Below are 19,973 nucleotides of genomic sequence, written 5' to 3'. Positions count from 1 at the left end.
GGAAAATAATCTAAGTTATATATGAGTTTACTTAATTGTTTATCCAATTCAAACTCATTATATTCTTCTCACAAAATATTATTTTATAATCTGAATGATTTTCTTTTTTCTAAATGTCATGAAATAAATTAGGTCAAAAATAATAATGTGTTTATTAATTTAGCTTCAATTAACTGAATGAATTTTTTTTTTCTCGAGTTAATGAAAAATTTGGTGCCAATAAATCAAAATGAAGATAAATAGACCTGTACCAGACAAAATAAAAACAAATGGAGGATGGCGGTTGTGCCGCGTAACCACATCACCTCGTACTTATTTACCACCACCTCCTCACATTCAATTTCTGGTGGTCCCCACTGGTTTCTTCTTTTTCCAACAATAAATGATTTTATATTTTTATGACTTTTCGATTAAGAATCTAATTTATTATCCACCAATCAATCAACCTGTCATCGTCGGGTGTAGTGCGCAGTAGCTGTCTTGTAATAGGGGTCTGTGATACGTAGTCCTGCTTATCACAATATTGGAATGTGTTCCCACTTTTCTGACAACTTTATATATTTTTTTTCTTTTTCTTAATTTCCCAGATCTAACGCCCCTCGGCGTTTATTGCATGTAACACTCACACCATAATTCCCTCTGAATTTAAAGGCATCACACTCAGAATTTGGGACCACTTCAACAAAAAAATTCAAAGCACAACTTCAGTGGATTTGAAATCAACTTCAGTGCACAGCGTAACGCCAGGTGGCGTCGTATCATCAATAGATTTGGGTAAGTGGGTTTGTCAAGGCCACCGCCTTATTGTACGGAACCACACGTGGACGGCGGACCTACTTTCTATTAACGATACTAGGGTAGCAAACAAATGACGTTCACTCCAAAGCGAAGGCCCACCAACCTATTGACTCACAAGGCCCAATGACAATCCAAGTTCCAACCGTAATGATGAAGGCAAGTGAGTTTTATGGTTGGAAAACCTTAAAAGGAAAATGAAACACCCTCCAAAGAAATTTAAACTAAAAAGCGAAAAATATTTAAACTAAAAAGCGAAAAATACAGTTGATCCATATACATACATACGAATACTATTGCAGCAAGCATTGTGCTTACCCCATGTGCAAACTTTGGTGGATGCCCTATTTAGTGGCGATGAAGGTTATATATGACAGTTGCTCTTACAAAACTTGGTCCAGGATGATCAGGCAACTTTGTTGATGATGGCGGAGGCGTAGTTGGCAATTGTTGATTCCGGGGATTGGCGGAGCCGTCCGAATACGGGGAACAACTCAGATGAACGGAGGAAATCTCTGCAGGGCGGATGCGAGCACATTTTTGCCAATGAAAACAGAGCTATTTTGAGAGGTGACTCTTGCGCTGAATCTTTCCTACTTGGGTTCAGAGCCAACACTGAGCACTCTGCCACCAACTTCAGCAAAGACTGCAACATTCACCAACTAAATTCTTAGTCATATTCATGTAAGTATAACATTATGAACAAGATTGGACCATTTCCTATTCAGTATTAAAACCAGCAAACTGTATGATCTATAGTCATTTCCTGATATATTTCAAGATAAAGTAGGAAGGGGAAATGGGGATGCACAAGAAAGCCCGTAATAAGATTATTTCAGATGGCTAACAAAAGTGAAAGACTACCAACCTGCATGGCTCCTCTAGAGACAATGTCTTCGCAAAGTTTGTTGGAGTTGCGGATAAGATTGCTTAGTGCACCTGCTGCATTTGCTTTAGTCTTGTCTTCCTCAGATGAAAGCAACAAATTGGCAAGCTGGGGGATAGATCTCCGCAGCTCTTCATACAACATATCATTATGGTAAGCGGCATTGCCAATCTGCGCAGAAAAGAGAGGAGGGATAGAAAGAGAGAAAGTGTGTGTCAGAATGAAGAATTCTGCCACATAGCTACAAGGTTTAATTAATTACTCTCTACATATGTTTCTGATTCTGGAAGATTAATGAGTATTGCGATGTAGTAAATTATAACCATCTATTGTAGCAGTCGGCTACAATGGAACAGTATTTTTATTGCAGGGCAACAGAACTTACAGCAAAACAAGCAAATTTCCGTGTACGTTTGTCTGGGTCAGAGCATCGATCAATAAGGAGACCAATGATTTGATTCTTTGCCTGGATCATCATCATATTCAATTGTAAGACAAAATGGAGATCATTCAGTATGTGCCTACGTGTGTGCTTGTAGGTAGGATAAGCTTCAGATATCCAGATTATAGAGTTTTTGAGCGACACAAAACTTCAAAGCAATCCATTGTTCTCCAAATAGGAGCCAACATATTTCTAAGGATGCTTAGTTTACTTACTAGGGAACTGTAAAAGTAGGAGCTGTGCCGGCACATATTGCCTAGAGCACTGCAAGCCTTCGAACGCACACTAGGATCTTCATGGGTAAGAAATCCCTTGAAGAACTCCAGCAGAGAAGCTCGATTAATGTATTCATAGAATCCCTAAACACCAAAAAGTATAAAGTATAAGATAGTGTTAAAAACAAATGTTCATGTATCTTCCTATGTCGAGATAGAAAGATTTAACAATACTAAATATAATATTAGCCAACCATTGAAAGTGGGAAAGGAGAAATGAAATTGAGTTTGGAAGACCAAAAGCATTTAGAGGGTTTATATAACCCTAACGTAGGCCCCAAATCTTATCTGGAATTTGATTGACAAGGAAATGATATTGATTAAAGGTAACCAAATCTAACCTTGTCCATGCGTGCCAAATCAGAAACAATCATCAGAACATCCAGCATGACTTCTTTTGGGCTTGAACGATCGAGCAATCTTCTCATCCTAGTAGGATCCAACAAGCCTTTACCCACAAGTTGAACTGCCAATGGTCGGTGACCAATCATTTTAGCCAGAAAGGCCACAGGTCTTCCCAAATCTTTTAACTCCAAATGTTCTAGACACCAAAGAATGATACCAGGCACTCCAACCTGAAAGATTCAGAAGCAATAGAATGAGAAACGCATAGGCCCTTGAGTACCAGGATGGCACCAGATTCAGCATATTAACTGATTCTGCATATCCCATATAATAACTCAATGTCAGTATCCCTAGTAGTGTATCATTCAAACAAGGAATTTGAAGTATCACATGAGCCATCCGGAAAAAGAATCTACATATGAAACAAAACCCATTCCCTTGCCCTGTGTGGAGGAGGAAAAATAAAATGAAAAGGATCAAACCTCCAAAAGGATTTTAATATATTTTCCGAGGTCTTCCTCAATCACCTTCACCATGTCTCTGTCTTCCACGCCAACTTTCACACCTGGTGAACCCATGTTCAGAAGGATCCCACTGTTCACGGAGGCAGTCGCTGATGGCAATCCTGGAGCATTCTGAACAGCCACAAAAGGAAATGCCAAGAGGTCAATTACTGCGTTTGTTATATCTCTTACGCCATCCATTCCTCCACCAGGCCCAACCCAGGACTTTACAAGTTTGAGATGCATGTCAGATATCAAGTCAGAGAGGAGTTTGATATGCTCACTTCTAAGCAGAATCTGACGAAAGGTTAAGGCTCCACCAGAAAGGCACTGACAAATAGATGATACTGTCCATACAACTCCAATAGGGGAAAGCCCAACTTGATCATTTGTGCTGGCAACTTCTTGAGGAGAAGCATTTTGTTGGTTTTTGGCTAACAAATTGATTAGAAGCAGAGGGATATTGCTTGCACAAAGTTGTTGAACAGCCAAGGGTCCCCCCCATCTCAGTCTGGCCTCCAGCAGGCCAACACATCCATCCCTAAGACCATGCCAGTTTGAGAGAACACCGTTGGTGCCATTAGGACCCGATACAATCTCACTGTTTGATGAAAGTTTGAGGCATTCACAAAGTGTCGCGGTTTGAGGAATCAAAGGCACTGCTACCTCAAAGACAGAGGACCCAACAGAAGCTCCAGATTCAAGGGACAAAATAGATGCCAGTGCCAACATGGCTGCTGCACTGTGAGTTTGAGAGGAAGTATTTGTGCTCTCACCGGAAGAAAAGTGATGAGCAAGGGCAGAAAGTCGAGAAAGCTGCTTCTTCGAGGATGTAGTAAGCATAAACAATGCAGAATTTCTTCCAGTTGCCTTTAAACACTGTGCAACTGATGCAAGGATGAGGCAGGAATGCAGAACCAACATATTGGGATCGGTTATTTTGCTCTTCAAGTTGGTTGTCTCAATTGCTTGTGGATCTTTATTTTGAGATGAAATGCACACAGACAACAAAGAGAATATCTCAAAAATTATGGTTCCATCACCTCCACCACTGACAACAGTAGTTACAGGTAAAGAACTAGGCAGGCCACAAAGAATGCCAGGAACAATTCCACTCTGCAAGCAGCACCTCAACAATAGCTGAAACATGAAAGGCAGTATCTGTCATGTTAAAAAATGCAAGCTAGAGAAAGATCCAAATATGATTAGAAACATTTGGTACATTCTCATGAAAAAACACTTTCAAATTACTGTGTATATTCAAAAACCATTGTTTACGTGTGGATAATTAGGAGAGAGAAACACCTGAATACCAGCACAGAGTGAAGCCTCAAGACGTTGACGAAGGCAATAATGGATGGCAACCTGAACTGGTTTAGATCTAACTAATGCTCTAGTAACTACAGCTACTAGTCTTGCTGATTCTGTTCCAATCTGAGAACCTCCTCGATCTTGAGCCCTTGATGAACTGCGCAAAGTGTTTAGCGGAAAGGAAATGGCATTTCCTTTTGTTGAAAAAAACTCTGATGCATCTACCAGCAACCAAATAGCCCTGCATGCTTCACAGGCTGAACGCGACATATTTGAAGGACCTGAAATAAGACTTGCTCCAGCAGTAGCTAAGCAGAGACAAAGCTGATCCACTAAACCAGATGTTTTAGCATGATCCAAAATCTGTTTCACTGCTTCATTAGGATCAGAAACAGCCTGTTTCAGACCCTGATTAACTCTTGTTAACATGACAGTAATGCAAGCTATGGACTCAAACAAAACTCTTCCAGATGCATCTTCACTGCCACCAACAACCTACACATTGAACAAGATGAGAACCAGAAGCAGGACCTTAACTTGTTGCCGTAAAGTAATATAATATGTACCACAGAAAATCAAACCTGTGAAAAAATATCAGCTAAAGCAACCCAGTGCCTGAAATATGAGCCTCCAATGCCATGTCCAGCAATGTCTACCAAAACTTTAATTACTGAGAAACTCTGCAAAAGTAAGAAGCAAGATTCTGATCATACTTTTATCATCAAACAGCAAGAGAAGAGGCGATAGTCATATTTGCTTCTTAATCTGTTTATCCATTGAAACTGTTTAAGGTATTAAATCTCAAAAGTTGCATAACTTGTATAAAGCAAAATCTCAGAAGAGTGAGTAGACAGGACAGAGATGAAAACAACAAATATATGTACATGAACAAAAATTTAAAAATTAAAATAAAAAAGCGCATTTGGGGATGGAGAAGGTAATAAGGTTTTCATCTGTCCATCAATCTGACACTGTTTAAGATACTAAATTATTGTGAGACTTCTACAGACCAAATCTCAGAAGTTGGAGGAGATAGGATGGGGATGAAAACAACAATATATGAGTGAAAAACAAAAGGGCTCATTTGGCATCTAGAAGTGTAGTATGCTAAGTTTCTTTTCTATTGAACATTAATGAATACTGAGACATGCAATGTGCAGATACAAGGATTGTCAAGCATGACAAAGGTGCAATTTCAAATAAGCAAAAGAGCACGGTCATTTTAATGACAGCTAATCAATCCCATGAAACACAAATTTCAAGCATTTAAGGCTACAGAAATGTATGTCAACATCAGATACAAAAGCCCAAAGTAATTAAATGAATAAATATGAGTTATAGAAGAAGCAATCATACCTTTGCTCTAAACTCATTCAGTTCAGAAGATTTGATGCCCACAATGAAGGTGGTATAAACAAGAATTTCATGTATGATTTCATCAACTAGCCCACTGGAAGTGATGGCTCCAGCTGCAACTAAGTTTGAAAGGATTCTTAAAGACTGGTTTGAACTAAGAATATCTTGATCCCTGTGTTTTCAACAAACAATGAAGTATTGAAGAACTGAATAATAGAGTAAGTTATATTCACAACAGTCATGCAATTCAACTTCACCTGCTAGAGTTTTGGGATCCTTGCGAGCATCTTTTTAGTGGTAGCAAAACATGTGCTAATGCTTCATTATCTTGACCAATTATTTGTGCACCTTTAACTGTACGAGAGTTATTTTCCAGTCTGTCGAGAATTTGACAACCTGAAGCAAACCATCAGTTAAGTCACCTGTGATAGCTACGTCATGTAAATTTAAGTAATGATAACAAGAGTTAAGCTCTTCCATCAAATTTCATTGAATTTTCATTCTGGAATCAAATAAACTCTAAACAACCCAGACGATGATAACTTTGGGCTGCGGGGGGGGCGGAGACTTATGGAACATAATATTGATCTGGTTGATATAAACTGCCTGAACTAAAGAAAATAATCAGATTTCTCCTTGTTATGGAAACTCTTATACCTGACTGTTTAACTTTATCAGGATCTGCAAACCCTGGAAACTCCTCATTTGGAGAAGAATTGACTGCTTTTGAGTCTGGAATATTTGTTTGAGCATCATTTTGGAAACTTATTCCACTGTTGTTCTCTGAAGAAGCTGGAGAGTTGACTTTACCAATTACATGGTAAGAAGTTAATGACAACCGAAAGAAAACGAAAAAAAAAACACTTAAAGAACAGAATAACGTGTTACCAGGACTAGAAACAGCCAAGCCACCTGATGTTTGGATTTTGTTTCCTTCACCCCTCCATGCTGCAACGCACCCCCTTTCTGCAGAAGTAGCAGAACGCATTTCCTGGAATAGGTTCAATAGTTGCATTAGTTCAGTGTTTCTACAACTAGGCATGTACAAGGATACCTATGTAATACAAGACAAAGAACTTCCCTTGTCTTGACCTAATGATATACTGAACTCATTGTTAAACAAAATACAAGGTTAAGTACTACTTTCATTTTACAATTAAATATATCGCAAGTTTCATCAATACAGCCCTTTTGATCAGTTTCTCATTCCTTTTCTCAGAAATATATAACAACCAAGATTATAATTACCCTGGCCTCCAGTTCTTCAGTTGTCTCCTTAACAAATGGGTGTTCCAAAAGAGCTGGCCAAGTCAAACGATTTTGAGGCATCTGTTTACCAATAACAAATGACCAGCAGCATTATTGGCAGAAATATTCAAACTATTCAACAGAAAGAACCACATATTTGAAGTTATATAACAACCTTATTGAGCAATCCCTTCAGAAAGTTTTTAAAATTTGAACTCATGTTATCAGGGTATTTAACTGGATCCTGAAAATTTTCAAAAGCAATATTAGAGTACACCTTTTATTGAGATACACAGCATGAACACAAAATTTGAATACATGTACCTTCACAATATGCCGAATGAGTGCATATACTGAATTTGTATAAAATGGAGGCTGGCCAACAAATAATTCATATCTGTTGTGCACACAAAAAAATAAGACATAAAAAGTAAGGGAAAAAAGAAGAAAAGATAAGGCAGAAAAAGAGCAGACCCAGAGAGGCTGTGGAACTTGGGATTACAATGGTTTATATAATTTAATTTGATATTGCAATACAATACATTATAAAGTGTTGAAGAACAGCTAGACTAAATAAGCAATAAGGTAACAAAACAAACAATGTGAAGGAACGGATTAAATTAGAAATCCTCTCGAGCAAATTTAGAAAATGTTGAAGAACAGATACACCGAGTGAGCAATAAGGTGAAAACAAACAAAGTGAAGGAACGGATTAATTAGAAATTGTTGAGCAAAGTTATAGAATATAAGAATCCATTACATGCAACATTGCTTAAAATGTAACACATAGCCCAGTTGAATAAAAACTAAAGGAAATTTTTCTGCCAGAGAGTATAAGTAAAGGGATGCAACTTACAATATAACTCCGAGAGACCATAAATCTGCAGTGTGGTTGTAAGGTTGTTCCCGGACTAGTTCAGGAGCCATGTACAGGGGAGTACCTAAGGAACATTAATGCAAACTTCACTGCATCAGTCAACAAAGTAACATAGATTCTTTACTCTTTAGTATCTAACAGTTAATCCAGAATCATTCTGACCTTTTATGGATCGCAAAACAACAGTATTTGTGGACATTGCACGTGCAAACCCAAAGTCACAGAGCTGTAACAATAATAGAATTCACAAGTTAAGTGATACCAGCAAACAGACACCCAGACTTATAAGAATACTAATTGCACACACTCAACCTTAACAATAGAACCAGCACCAATGAGAATGTTTTGTGGTTTCATGTCACGATGGATGATACGGTTTGAATGGAGATAATGCAATGCTCTCACCTGCAATATTTGGTAAACATAAAATTATCAAACCGTAACCGGAAAGACCAAACAGTTAGCTATGATAATCAATTGAGATGGAACCAAAACTGGTAACAATGAAAGTACCAATTGCTTAGCAATTGCTTGAACTTGTTCTTCTGGAAGGTGCTTATCATCTTCAAGAATTTCAAATAGTTCACCCTGCATATCAAAGAAAAGTCCTTGATAATTAAACATCTGCAAGAGTTTCCTACTTTCCATAATAACATGCTAGTCTAGATAAACAAACACGGTCAACATATGTGTTTTAGATAAGGAAGAAATCAATACTTGTGCAAACTCTGTGACAACACAGAATTCTTGTGGGCTTTCAAAGGAATCAAGCATTTCAATGATATTTTCATGCTTTAGCTTCCTTAGAATCTGCAGATATCGCAGCACAAGACGTCATACAACAGACAACAATTAAAAAAAAAAAAGGAGCAATAACCAAATCAAGGAAGCTATACATATACACAGAATTGTTTGATTTGAGAAAAGACGAGCCTAATACCTCTATTTCTTGTCTTAAATTGTGGATATCCTTATCGCTTTTCCCGTGTTTCATAATAAATTTCATTGCAACGGTCTGAAAAACAGCCACAAAACATGTAATCGCATAAAAAAAACAAAAATAAATAAAAAGAAGTTTTCAGAAATGCAGAACCCAAGTACCTGGCCTGTGAACTTGCGTCTTCCCTTGTATACCTTCCCAAAGGAACCTTCGCCTACAAGCTCAATTACATGATAATTCTCGACACCCATCCTCTAAATCCACAGCTGTATTTATACCTCTACTCTTTACAGTCCTGTAAGTCATACATTACAGTCAATTAATGCAACTCAATTAAACTCATTCACGAACCACGCTTTACTGATTGAAATTTGGAAACAAAATTACTCAATTAATCTAGGTTTCAATACCGGCAGGCTGTTCAAAACTGCTAACTCAACCATACCTAAATTGCTAAAAACTGCTAGCATGGTAAAATCAAGCCAGTTTTGTTCAAATCTTCCAGCAAAAATTACCAAATATAACGATTCGCACATCAATTGCAATCACGATTTTACCAAATCTAACTATAACTTCGAGATCCTGATATGACAATAAAACCGAAACCCTAACCTTCGTACCCGTCGCCATGATCCCAACCCGAAACAAAAAATCGAAAACAATGAAGGGCTAGTGGTTACTAAGAACAGCGAATCGAAGTAAATGAATCAGCGACCAATTTAGTAGACCAGAACCAAATGAAAATAGCAGATTAATGGAGGCGTAACAGTACCTTGAGCTTCGATCTGAGCATAAAAGGAATTGCTATCAATTTGAGAGAGAGAGAGAGAGAGAGAGAGAGAGAGATTTGAAAAATGGTGGATGAGAAAATGAGAGAGAGGGTTTCCGTTATTTTGGGTTTCTCCCGCCCAGTTAAGCATTTTTTTTATTTTTCAAAGTTAAATTTCGGCGTTCTATTTTTCAAAATGATCTTGAGAGGGCTGTGCCCGGTGTGATTGCTCGGATTGGAGAAAGCGTGTGAGTGAGAGAGAGTTTCAGTTCAACACACACTGTCGTTCGGCTGAAAACGACACTGAAATAGATGCTGCATTGTTGTATGACATCATTAGCTTCTTTCTTTTTTGACAAATATGACATCATTAGTTATATATGGGAGTTTTAGGATCATTCACACGGAGCAATTATTTCTGTAGTTCCTAAGTACCACGTATTCTAAAACTCAACCAATAGAGTGAATACGATCGGAAAAAATAAGGAAAAAAAGAGCTGGACCAATTGGCAGAGAAACCAATCATATGGTTTTTGGACTACCAAGACCACGTAGTCCAAATACCAATCATATGGTCTTTGGATACTCCTATATTCACTTATTCACAAAAAAATATGTATGTTATGAGAATTATTAAAAATATATAGATATACATTTTAATTTTTAATTTCATTTTTTGGGGAAATGAATATTTATATATTCACACGACAATACTGAGCGACCATTTGAAAAATACATACACCAAAATCTAAGTCCTCGTAACAATAAACTGTAATGTCTGTTTGGCCTTAACGGGGTACAAAGCCCTAGCAAGTAGATGTCATTATAGACATTACTACACACTTATTTTAAGTGACTAAAAATAAAATAAAGCATGAAAAAAATATCGATCTGTATGATGAACAAAACTAAAACAATCAATTAATAAATCCGCATATCGAATGTAATTGGTGTACATCAAAACTGGCCAACGGATATCCAAGGAAAGCTCCAAAAAGAAATACCAAGAGAAAGCAATTTAGGCCATTGGGCCAAAGCCTAAAGCCCAAACATAAGTACTTGGATTTATACCATCTACATGTAGAGGTGGAAGACTAGCTCTATATGTCTATTGTACATGTAAATTTGGATGTCGATTGTCACGACCGGACTAGCTCGCTCCAGTTTATGACGTAACAAATGTAAAACAGAACAAAACTAGATTAGATGGTTCAAAGAGATGATAACATTTATCTAGTATATATCTCAAGGGATGATGAGCTCTTCCATTTGTAATTTTGAATGTATAGTATATATACGGGGTCTTCCTCGAATAAAGAGGGTGCAGCAACGCATGTCACTCGGAAACATGTTCTGTTAATGTGCATAAGTGGCCGGAGGAGACGGCACGTACACCGGCGTGAACTGTGAACGTGTTGAGGATAGTTCTCATCATCAAAGAAATCGATCGATAATGCAGACAGTGCACGAACCTAGCTAGCTAGCTAGCTACATGAGAGTGTTTGAGATGCAACCATGCACATAAGTTTTCAACAGCTCCCCTTTAACTAAATTCAGTTGAAATAGATATTCTATAAATCGATATTATTGAGCTTATGATGAGAAATAACAGGGTCGATCGATCCATCTATTTGTGATCGAGTTGTGATATTAAAATTATATGATTCAAAGGTGCCTCAAACAAGCAACAGCCGATAGGGGCCAGAACTTAATAGCTAGCTAGCTAGCTAGGTGGAATATTATTTTGGTTTCTCAAGTCATTTCAGGTTCAATATTGGAATATTGGATATCTATCAGAATCTAAACACAAATAATATATCCTTAATTTGGAATGTATATATTTTTGAAAGAAGAAGTCAGCCCTTTATTGAAATGGAAAAAACAATCACACAATACAAAGCTCAGCTGCAACTGCAGAAAAGGAGGAGTAGAAAAATAAAAACAGTCTTGCTGCAAAGAGTATGATTAGAATAAAAACAGTCTTCACAAAAGTCTATGCATTGTATTATACTATGATTAGAATATGAAAATATTACATATATCTATTACAAATACTTACCCAAAGAATTTAGCATGCTGGGCGGCCTCTGCAACTCTTTGAACTCAGGACGACTGAAGAGTACTTAAAAGTAGAGATGGTAAGAAGAAGAAGAAGAAGGCAATAAACGAAGATTGGTGAGACCATAGAATGGACCATTGCGCGTTTGTGCAGGTAAGAATCGCTCCGTCATCCTCACAACGGCTGCGGTATATACCATTAAAAGCTCTGCAGCAATGGCTACCGGTATCATTATCGTATCTCCAGATAATGAGTGTGTGCCAACTTTTAATTAAGAGTGTGCTTTTGAGAAATGCTCCCTTGCTATTTAAGATTGTCAAGGTATACGTTTTTTTCAAGGACTATTGGTAAAGGAATGCATTTCAAAGTCTGACTACAATTACTAGTTTACTACCAAAAGAGGTGGAGAGGATTGTATGCACCGAAAGTGCAAGTGCACTGACGGTTATTTTAATCTCTAAAAAAATAACAGTCACTCATCTAATTCACTCTTTTATATATTTTTAAATCAAAAAAATTACATGCATTCATATTGCAAGTACTCATGCACTGACAGTGCATGAAATACACTCCCTTTCCACCTTTTATGTGATTTAAAAATAGCAGCAGATAAATAAAGGGACACAATTTGACGAAGCGTCTTTGGGCCAAGACAGTAATATACTTTTTTCCACCATGTAAAATAATGGGATTACAAGAACCAATCTCACTTTATAAGGGACTAGACTTCACTCAAGTGGTAACATGCACACACTATCTCTCAAGAGGAATTTTCTTCTTACTAATCTCTCAAGTGATGATCTCACTACTATCACAAACTAGCTCTCTGTAGTTTGGATGGCTCTGCCTTGGTTGTGTTGCTGCAATCTTTCATGCCAATATATAGACTGGCTTCATGCACATACCATGCAAATCATGCACGTAACATGCAATTGGAAGCAAAGTCAAGCTTCCTTCCTTATTTCATGATTCAATGCTTGCATGCTTATTATTTTATTAATGCATGTCACCTCCATCTTTAATTTAAAGATTGCTGCCACCTCCAACCTATGCTTATAGGTTTGTTTCTTACCTTTCAAACTCTACTGCACCAACTTTGAAATCCAGTCAATCCACATACTAAATGCAATATGAAAAGCATTCTCCATGTTGATGGGTCAGTCCCTAAAGTCCTAATTAAACCTATGCTTTATAGGTTTGTTTCTTACCTTTCAAACACTACCGCACCATTTCTCAAAAAAAAAAAAAAAAAAAAAAACTCTACTGCACCAACTTTGGATCCACAGACTAAATGCAATATGAAAAGCATTCGTTGATAGGTCAGTCCCTCCTTAATTGGAGGAGGAAATCCAAGTGGTGGCTTACTACATCAGGAAAGCATTATTTTCTGTAGCCTTGGTGCCCCATTGGAAAGCATCATCTGCATGCAGGGTAGAATTTTCCCGGTGCGTTCCAGGTTTGACCTGTTATTTTTCCAGAAATGAAACTGTTACTTAATTAAGCAGAGAGAGAGAGAGAGAGCTAAGATGTGTAATATTTGGTAGTATTATCAATAAGCAAAATTGACATGTTTAACAACTTCCAAGCCACCATCAGTAAGCTTACTACATTATTACTCAAGTAGCTTGCCACCACTATGACCGAAATTGAACAATGTCGAAAGACTTGCCCATTTGAACATGAAAAGAAAGAACAACAAGAAAATCTCAGCAGGGCAAACCAAGGTTTGAACCCCCAACACCTTGAAGCTCACCCTCTCAACTAAAGGTATCTATATATCACTCTCTTTCTGTATTCAGTTTTCCTTGACAGCCATTTGGTTCTCTGGTACTTCACTGAAGGCAATTCTTGGCTTCTCTCTGCCATCTTGGTGTCCTTACTGTCCCCAATATTCAGTTGTTTTTGCAGCAGTTTCTTCAGCTGTCTTAGACTCTTAGCCTCAAATTCCTTCACACTCTCCTTCTCAGCAATGACCCCCCATCTTTCTTCTTCCTTTCAACTCTCTCAAGGCCCTCATCCTTGTCCATCTTAGTGCTAGTGTCCAAGCTTTCCTCATTGTCATCAGAGATGTACATTGCAATTTCTGGTCTCTTTTTGCCTGAAGACTACCAAGACCTCACTTGTTCACGAAAAAAGTATATATTATAAGGATTATTATGAAAAATATACATTTTAATTTTTAAGTTTTCTTTTTGGGGGAAATGAATATTCATATAATCACACTACTTTACTGCGTCACCGCATGGAAAATACATACACCAAAATCTAAGTCCTCACTGTTGGAATTCCCTCCTCATGCTAGACATCTAATTAATAGGTGTTATAACCCAAGTTAGACTTTGTCTTGGAGAAAAAGAAAAAAAAAAAAAAAAAGAGGGGACATTTCAATTTCCTAAAAGAAAAGCATGCAGCTGCTGGAGTTAATTTGGTCATCTCTTCTCTTCCCAATAAGGACTAGAAAGGTCTGGTACGTGAATGGAAGAAGTCATCAGCTATATGGATTAACCTCCAGTAGTCTTAGCTGCATAGAGAGTGAGTATTCATTGTAAAAGGAGAGAAGAAAGAAAGCAATCCTTCTTTTACAATCTGCCTAGAGTGTGTATCCAAGAGTGTTTCTCTTGAGAGATTTCATGGTTTTGCATTGGTATAAAGCGAGGTTGGTTGTTAAAGGCTTTGCTCAAAAGAAAGGTGTTGATTTTGATGAAATATTTTCTCCGGTGGTGAAGATGAATTCCATTCGTGTTGTATTGGGATTGGCAGCAAGTATGAATCTGGAGATAGAGCAATTAGACATCAAAACAACCTTTCTTCATGGTGACTTAGAAGAAGACATTTTCATGGAACAACCAGAGGGATTTGAAGTTAAGGGCAAGGAGCATATGGTCTGTAAGTTGAAGAAGAGTCTCTATGGACTCAAACAAGGTCCTCGCCAATGGTACAAGAAATTTGAGTCATTCATGATGGATAATGGATTCAAGAGGACAATCTCAGATCATTGTGTGTTCATTCGAAAATTTTCTGAAAAAGACTTCATCATGTTATTACTTTATGTTGATGACATGTTAGTTGTAGGTCTAAACTCAAGGAAAATTGAGGAGTTGAAGAAGAGGTTGAATGAATCCTTTGATATCAAAGGATTTGGGGTCTGCAAAGATAATTCTCGGCATGCAGATCACTCGTGATAGAAAGAAAGGTCAACTGTGGCTATCGCAAGTAAGTTACATTGAGAAGGTGCTTGAGAGATTCAACATGGACAAAGCAAAATCTGTAAGTGTTCCTCTTGATGCTCATTTCAAATTGAGTAAGAAACAAAGTCCTTCCAATGCAAAAGAGAATGAAGAAATGGAGAGAGTTCCTTATGATCAGCTGTAAGATGTTTAATGCATGCAATGGTATGTACTAGACCGGATATTGGTTATGCAGTAGATGTAGTGAGCAGATTCCTTGCAAATCCGGGTAGAGAACATTGGATAGCAGTTAAATGGATTATGAGGTACCTTAGTACATCTAAAGTGTGTTTATGTTTTGGCAACGAAAGGCCTATTCTTCAAGGCTTTACTGGTGCAGATTTGGCTAGAGATATAGACACAATGAGGTCCACATCTGGATATTTATTCACTTTTGCAGGGGGAGCTGTTTCTTGGCAATCAAAATTGCAAAAATGTGTAATTATGATGAAAAAGAACAGGGTCGATCCATTGATTTGTGAATTGTGATCGAGTTGTGATAAGAAAATTATATGATTCAAACATTATTTGGTTTCTCAAGTCATTACAGATTCAATATTGGATATCTATCAGAATCTTAACAGAAATGATATCTCTTTGGATTGTTTATACTCACAGTAAAACCTGTTCCCAAAAGCCCGTGCATTGTATTTGTAGAATATGTAATATTACATATATCTATTACAGATACTTAACCAAAGACTTTAGCATGCCGGGCGGCCTCTGCAATTCTTGGAACTCAGGACGACTGAAGAGTACTTAAAAGTAGAGATAGAAAGGAGGAGCATAGTCCTCGTCGTGATAGTGGTCGAGCTGAGAAGGAGAAGGCAATAAACGAAGATTGGTGAGACCATAGAATGGTCCATTGCGCGTTTGTGTAGGTAAGAATCGCTCCGTCATCCTCACAACGGCTGCTGTATATACCATTAAAAGCTCTGCAGCAATGGCTACTGGTATCATTATCGTATCTCCAGATAATGGAGTGTGCCAACTTTTAGTTAAGAGTGTGCTTTTGAGAAATGCTCCTTTGGTATTTAAGATTGTAAAAGTATGCGTTTTGTCAAGGACTATTGGTAAAGGAATGCATTTCAAAGTTTGCCAACAATTACTACCAAAAGAGGCACATAGAGAATGCTTTTCATGTTGCATTTAGTCTGTTATATCCAGCTTTGACCTGTAATATTCCAGAAATTAAATTGTTACCTATTAAGCAGATATATATAAATATATATATATATAGGGAGAGAGAGAGAGAGAGCTAAGATGTGTAAAATTTGATAGTATTATCAATAAGCAAAATTGACAAGTTTAACAACTTCCAAGCCACCATCAGTGTGCTTACTACGTACATTATTGTCAAAGTATGCGTTTTTTCAAGGACTATTGGTAAAGGAATGCATTTCAAAGTTTGCCTACAATTACTACCAAAAGAGGCACATAGAGAATGCTTTTCATGTTGCATTTAGTCTGTTATATCCAGGTTTGACCTGTAATATTCCAGAAATTAAATTGTTACCTACTAAGCAGATATATATAAATATATATATCTCTCTCTATATATATATATATATATATATATATATATAGAGAGAGAGAGAGAGAGAGAGAGAGAGAGAGAGAGAGGGAGAGCTAAGATGTGTAAAATTTGATAGTATTATCAATAAGCAAAATTGACAAGTTTAACAACTTCCAAGCCACCATCAGTGAGCTTACTACGTACATTATTACTCAAGTAGCTTGCCACCATTATGACTGAAATTGAATAATGTCGAAAGACTTGCCCATTTGAACATGAAAAGTAAGAACAACAAGAAAATCTCTAAGCAGGGCAAACCCAGGTTTGAACCCCCAATACCTTGAAGCTCACCCTTTCAACAAAAGCTATTACTCTCTGTATTCAGTTTTCCTTGACAACCATTTGGTTCTCTGGTACTTCACTCAGGGCAATTCTTGGTTTCTCTGCCACCTTGGTGTCCTTACTGTCCCCGATGTTCAGTTGTTTTTTCAGCAGTTTCTTCAGCTGCCTTAGACTCTTAGCCTCAAATTCCTTCACACCCTGCTTCTCACCAATGACCTCATCTTTCTTCTTCATCTCAACTCCCTCGAGGTCCTCGTCCTTGTCCATCTCAGTGCTAGTGTCCAAGCTTTCCTCATTGTCATCGGAGATGTACATTGCAATTTCTGGTCGCTTTTTGCCTGAAGACTTCGCTGAAGTTGGACGAGGAAACTGAGTTGCAAGGTTGACCGGCAAAGGTGAGGATGTCTTAGTCATCGTGGCAAAGACTTCTGCCTTGGCAACTTCTGCTGCTTCACTCATATTAGCATCAGCATTTTCAACAATCAAGCTCTTCTGAGCACTTTGCTTTTCTGGTTTATCAGCAACAGCCTCATCCTCACTAGATTCTTCTTCGGTGATGTCATCATCAGAGTCTTCCTCTTCACTAGATTCTCCTTCAGTGCTTTCATAATCAGAATCTTCCTCTTCATTTGCTTCCCTCATATCATTCATGTTATCCTGAAGCTCATATGAAGCTTCAGCCACTGCCTCATCTTCAGTGCCCTCGTCCTCAGAATCTCCTTCTGTGCTAAAACCTGATTCAAAATCAAATTTTCCACTGTATTCACCCAATGCTTCAGCCTTGGGAGCTTCTTTAGGCTCTATTACAGTGGTAGCCACATTCACATCAGGCCTCTTGCTTGCCTGGCTCTTGGTAGGAGTTGAACTCAGAGTCAATGAAATGGGCTCAACAGTTTTCACAGCACTTGGAGGTTCGTTTACTTCTTGTGGCAGCGCAGATTGAACAGCCGCAACATGATCAGAATCTTTCGCAACTACCAAATCTTGTGCTCCTTCACAATGAGGTTCTGCAATAAGCAACCACAATGAGATTCAAAGAATTTCAATGAAAGGAAACAAATTAAAGTTAAATGAATAAGCATAAGCATCTTGGTCACAATAACAAACAAACTCCAATTGAACTTACCCTTATCCAAAGCTGAGCTCTCTTCATTAGATTCACCCATAACCTCTGAAATCATAATGACATCTGAAGCTGACTTTGGTGCAGACATCTCAGATTCCACTCCTGATTTCTGCATTGAACCATCTTCAGTCACATTCATCCTGCTCTCTTTCAACAGACTTTCATCCACAACTTGTCCATTTGATTTTAGCTTCGAGGAGACTTCAGAAGCATCAAGTCCATCTGAGGTCCCCTCTGACACTGTTTGCATATCAGATCCTGTTCCATACCATATAAGTCATGTAAGAGAACAATAATTTGGCTCCACAAGCCATTTAAGAAACAACAAATTTAGTAAAAGTGGGCTAGTCTACACAACTTGATAACCAAACCAAACCACACCCAAACTAAGCTAGTCTACACAACTTGATATTTTAACCAAACCATATCCAAACTCAGCTAGCTACAAAATTTGATAATCATAATCAGTAGTAACTCATCAAAGGAATGTCAACCGGACTTACCTTTAACAACTGAGCTCTCAGATTGCTCTGAGCAATCCATGGTATCTGCAGAAAGTTCATCAATGCTAGAAGTCATAGTGTTATCCTTATCCAGGCTCATGTTAGCCATGGTCTTCCCCAACAACCTTACTGATCGCCGGGTGCTATAAGCGCGCTGCACAGAAGTTGTTTCAGTTAGGGTCTCTGTCTTCTGGCAAGCTGAGGCCGCTGGAGCCCTCCTCCTGGTGCTTGGAGCAGCAGGAGTCTTAGGTGGAACCTGTGTCTTTTCCTGGTCCAGCTCTTCAGCAACAGTCTTCTTCGTCACAGCACGCCTGGTGGTGCGAGTCAATGGCTGTGAGCTCTCTGGCTCTTCATTCACGGCCTTTCTCCGAGTGGTGGTTCTAGCCGCAGTACGAGAGACACTTGCTGATCCAATCATAACTTTCTCTGGAGATTGGTTCAACAACTCTTCAAGTCCTTCAACCTGACGCATTAATTTACATTAACAATGTCAGATTACCTTACAAATCATCACAAAACTTGACGAATCATCAAGAAACAAATCATAAACACTACACTAATTCTCAATTGGATTCCTAGAAAGTAAAACAGGATTGAACCAGCTGTATATATTGATATACTCTTATTCAAGCTGTTCATTTGTAAACTAACTCAGACAGAAAACATAGACGATTTGACAATCTTCCAAATTCATCGATTCAGCTGAATAATGTTATATATGGTTGAATCCATTAACAAAGATCTGTTACCCACACAGAAATTGAGCTCAAATCACTTGTAAATTCATCGATTTTCCGGTCACTTCTAAAATCTCACCAGTCAAACATGGATTGGAAGAAGGAAGAAGTCGTGATTAACACTAGAAAGTTCAAAACACAAATTGAATCCACTAAATCAAATCAATTCCCAGAAGATCTGGATCTGATTTCCAGAAAAAATTCCATGGCGAGCAAACAGATTGGAATGAAAGATTAACAAATCGATATTGAAATTGAAAGGATTGAAGAATTACATGTTGAAGAGCAGAGAGAGAATCGGCCATGGCGACATTGGTGATGTTAGCTGGGATTCCATTCTGCTTGCACAGAGCCTGGAGCGCCTTCCTGGTGAGGGTGTGGAAATCCATTGATCACAAAACAAGCTGTTTTGGTCTTCAAAAAAGTGAGAGGCGGCTAATAGAGAGCGAAAGAGATATGAAAGCGTTGGTGAGAAATGAGGAAGAGATCGGGGGTGTATATATATATATTGGGGGGAGAGGAGAAGAGTGACGATTGGAAAACCCTAGAGTATGTGACCGTTGGAGCGCGATTTGAAATTTGAATTTGTTGGCATATTTTATTGTTTCCTTTATTTCTCTTGTGTTTTCGTTTTTTGGTAAGTGAATTAAAGATGAGAAAATTCAACAAATGGAGCTGAAATATGGACTTGTGACATGACATAAATGGACATGTAT

The 19,973-nt window shown here is 38.0% G+C and overlaps 2 protein-coding genes across 4 annotated transcripts; both read right to left on the bottom strand.

Moving 5' to 3' along the window:
* Positions 1-881: 881 nt before the first annotated feature.
* Positions 882-9,957, bottom strand: LOC112185311 (serine/threonine-protein kinase TIO). Of its 3 annotated transcripts, none has more exons than XM_024323559.2 (23): positions 9,751-9,957; positions 9,140-9,273; positions 8,979-9,053; positions 8,756-8,848; positions 8,552-8,626; positions 8,351-8,443; positions 8,201-8,264; positions 8,018-8,102; positions 7,486-7,558; positions 7,337-7,405; positions 7,162-7,242; positions 6,802-6,904; positions 6,571-6,705; positions 6,171-6,309; positions 5,914-6,085; positions 5,139-5,237; positions 4,552-5,052; positions 3,226-4,386; positions 2,740-2,973; positions 2,339-2,482; positions 2,067-2,147; positions 1,664-1,852; positions 882-1,441 (listed from the first exon to the last, which is right to left on the bottom strand). In XM_024323559.2, the coding sequence occupies exons 2-23, from the start codon at positions 9,227-9,229 to the stop codon at positions 1,202-1,204; spliced, it is 3,996 nt and encodes a 1,331-aa protein (XP_024179327.1). In that variant the 5' UTR covers positions 9,230-9,273; positions 9,751-9,957; the 3' UTR covers positions 882-1,201. The 3 variants fall into 3 exon arrangements, with proteins under 3 accessions (XP_024179327.1, XP_024179331.1, XP_024179320.1); XM_024323563.2 differs by having other exon boundaries at positions 6,571-6,717; positions 6,826-6,904; XM_024323552.2 differs by having other exon boundaries at positions 883-1,441; positions 6,571-6,717; positions 9,751-9,956.
* Positions 9,958-16,670: 6,713 nt separating this feature from the next.
* LOC112176658 (protein ENL) lies at positions 16,671-19,743 on the bottom strand. Its single transcript, XM_024314710.2, has 4 exons — positions 19,533-19,743; positions 18,521-18,983; positions 18,018-18,275; positions 16,671-17,898 (listed from the first exon to the last, which is right to left on the bottom strand). The coding sequence occupies exons 1-4, from the start codon at positions 19,644-19,646 to the stop codon at positions 16,931-16,933; spliced, it is 1,803 nt and encodes a 600-aa protein (XP_024170478.1). The 5' UTR covers positions 19,647-19,743; the 3' UTR covers positions 16,671-16,930.
* Positions 19,744-19,973: the final 230 nt, after the last annotated feature.

The sequence above is a fragment of the Rosa chinensis genome, chromosome 1, assembly GCF_002994745.2.
Source record: "Rosa chinensis cultivar Old Blush chromosome 1, RchiOBHm-V2, whole genome shotgun sequence".
Classification (NCBI taxonomy): domain Eukaryota; kingdom Viridiplantae; phylum Streptophyta; class Magnoliopsida; order Rosales; family Rosaceae; genus Rosa; species Rosa chinensis.
This window is presented reverse-complemented; position numbering and strand designations above follow the sequence as displayed.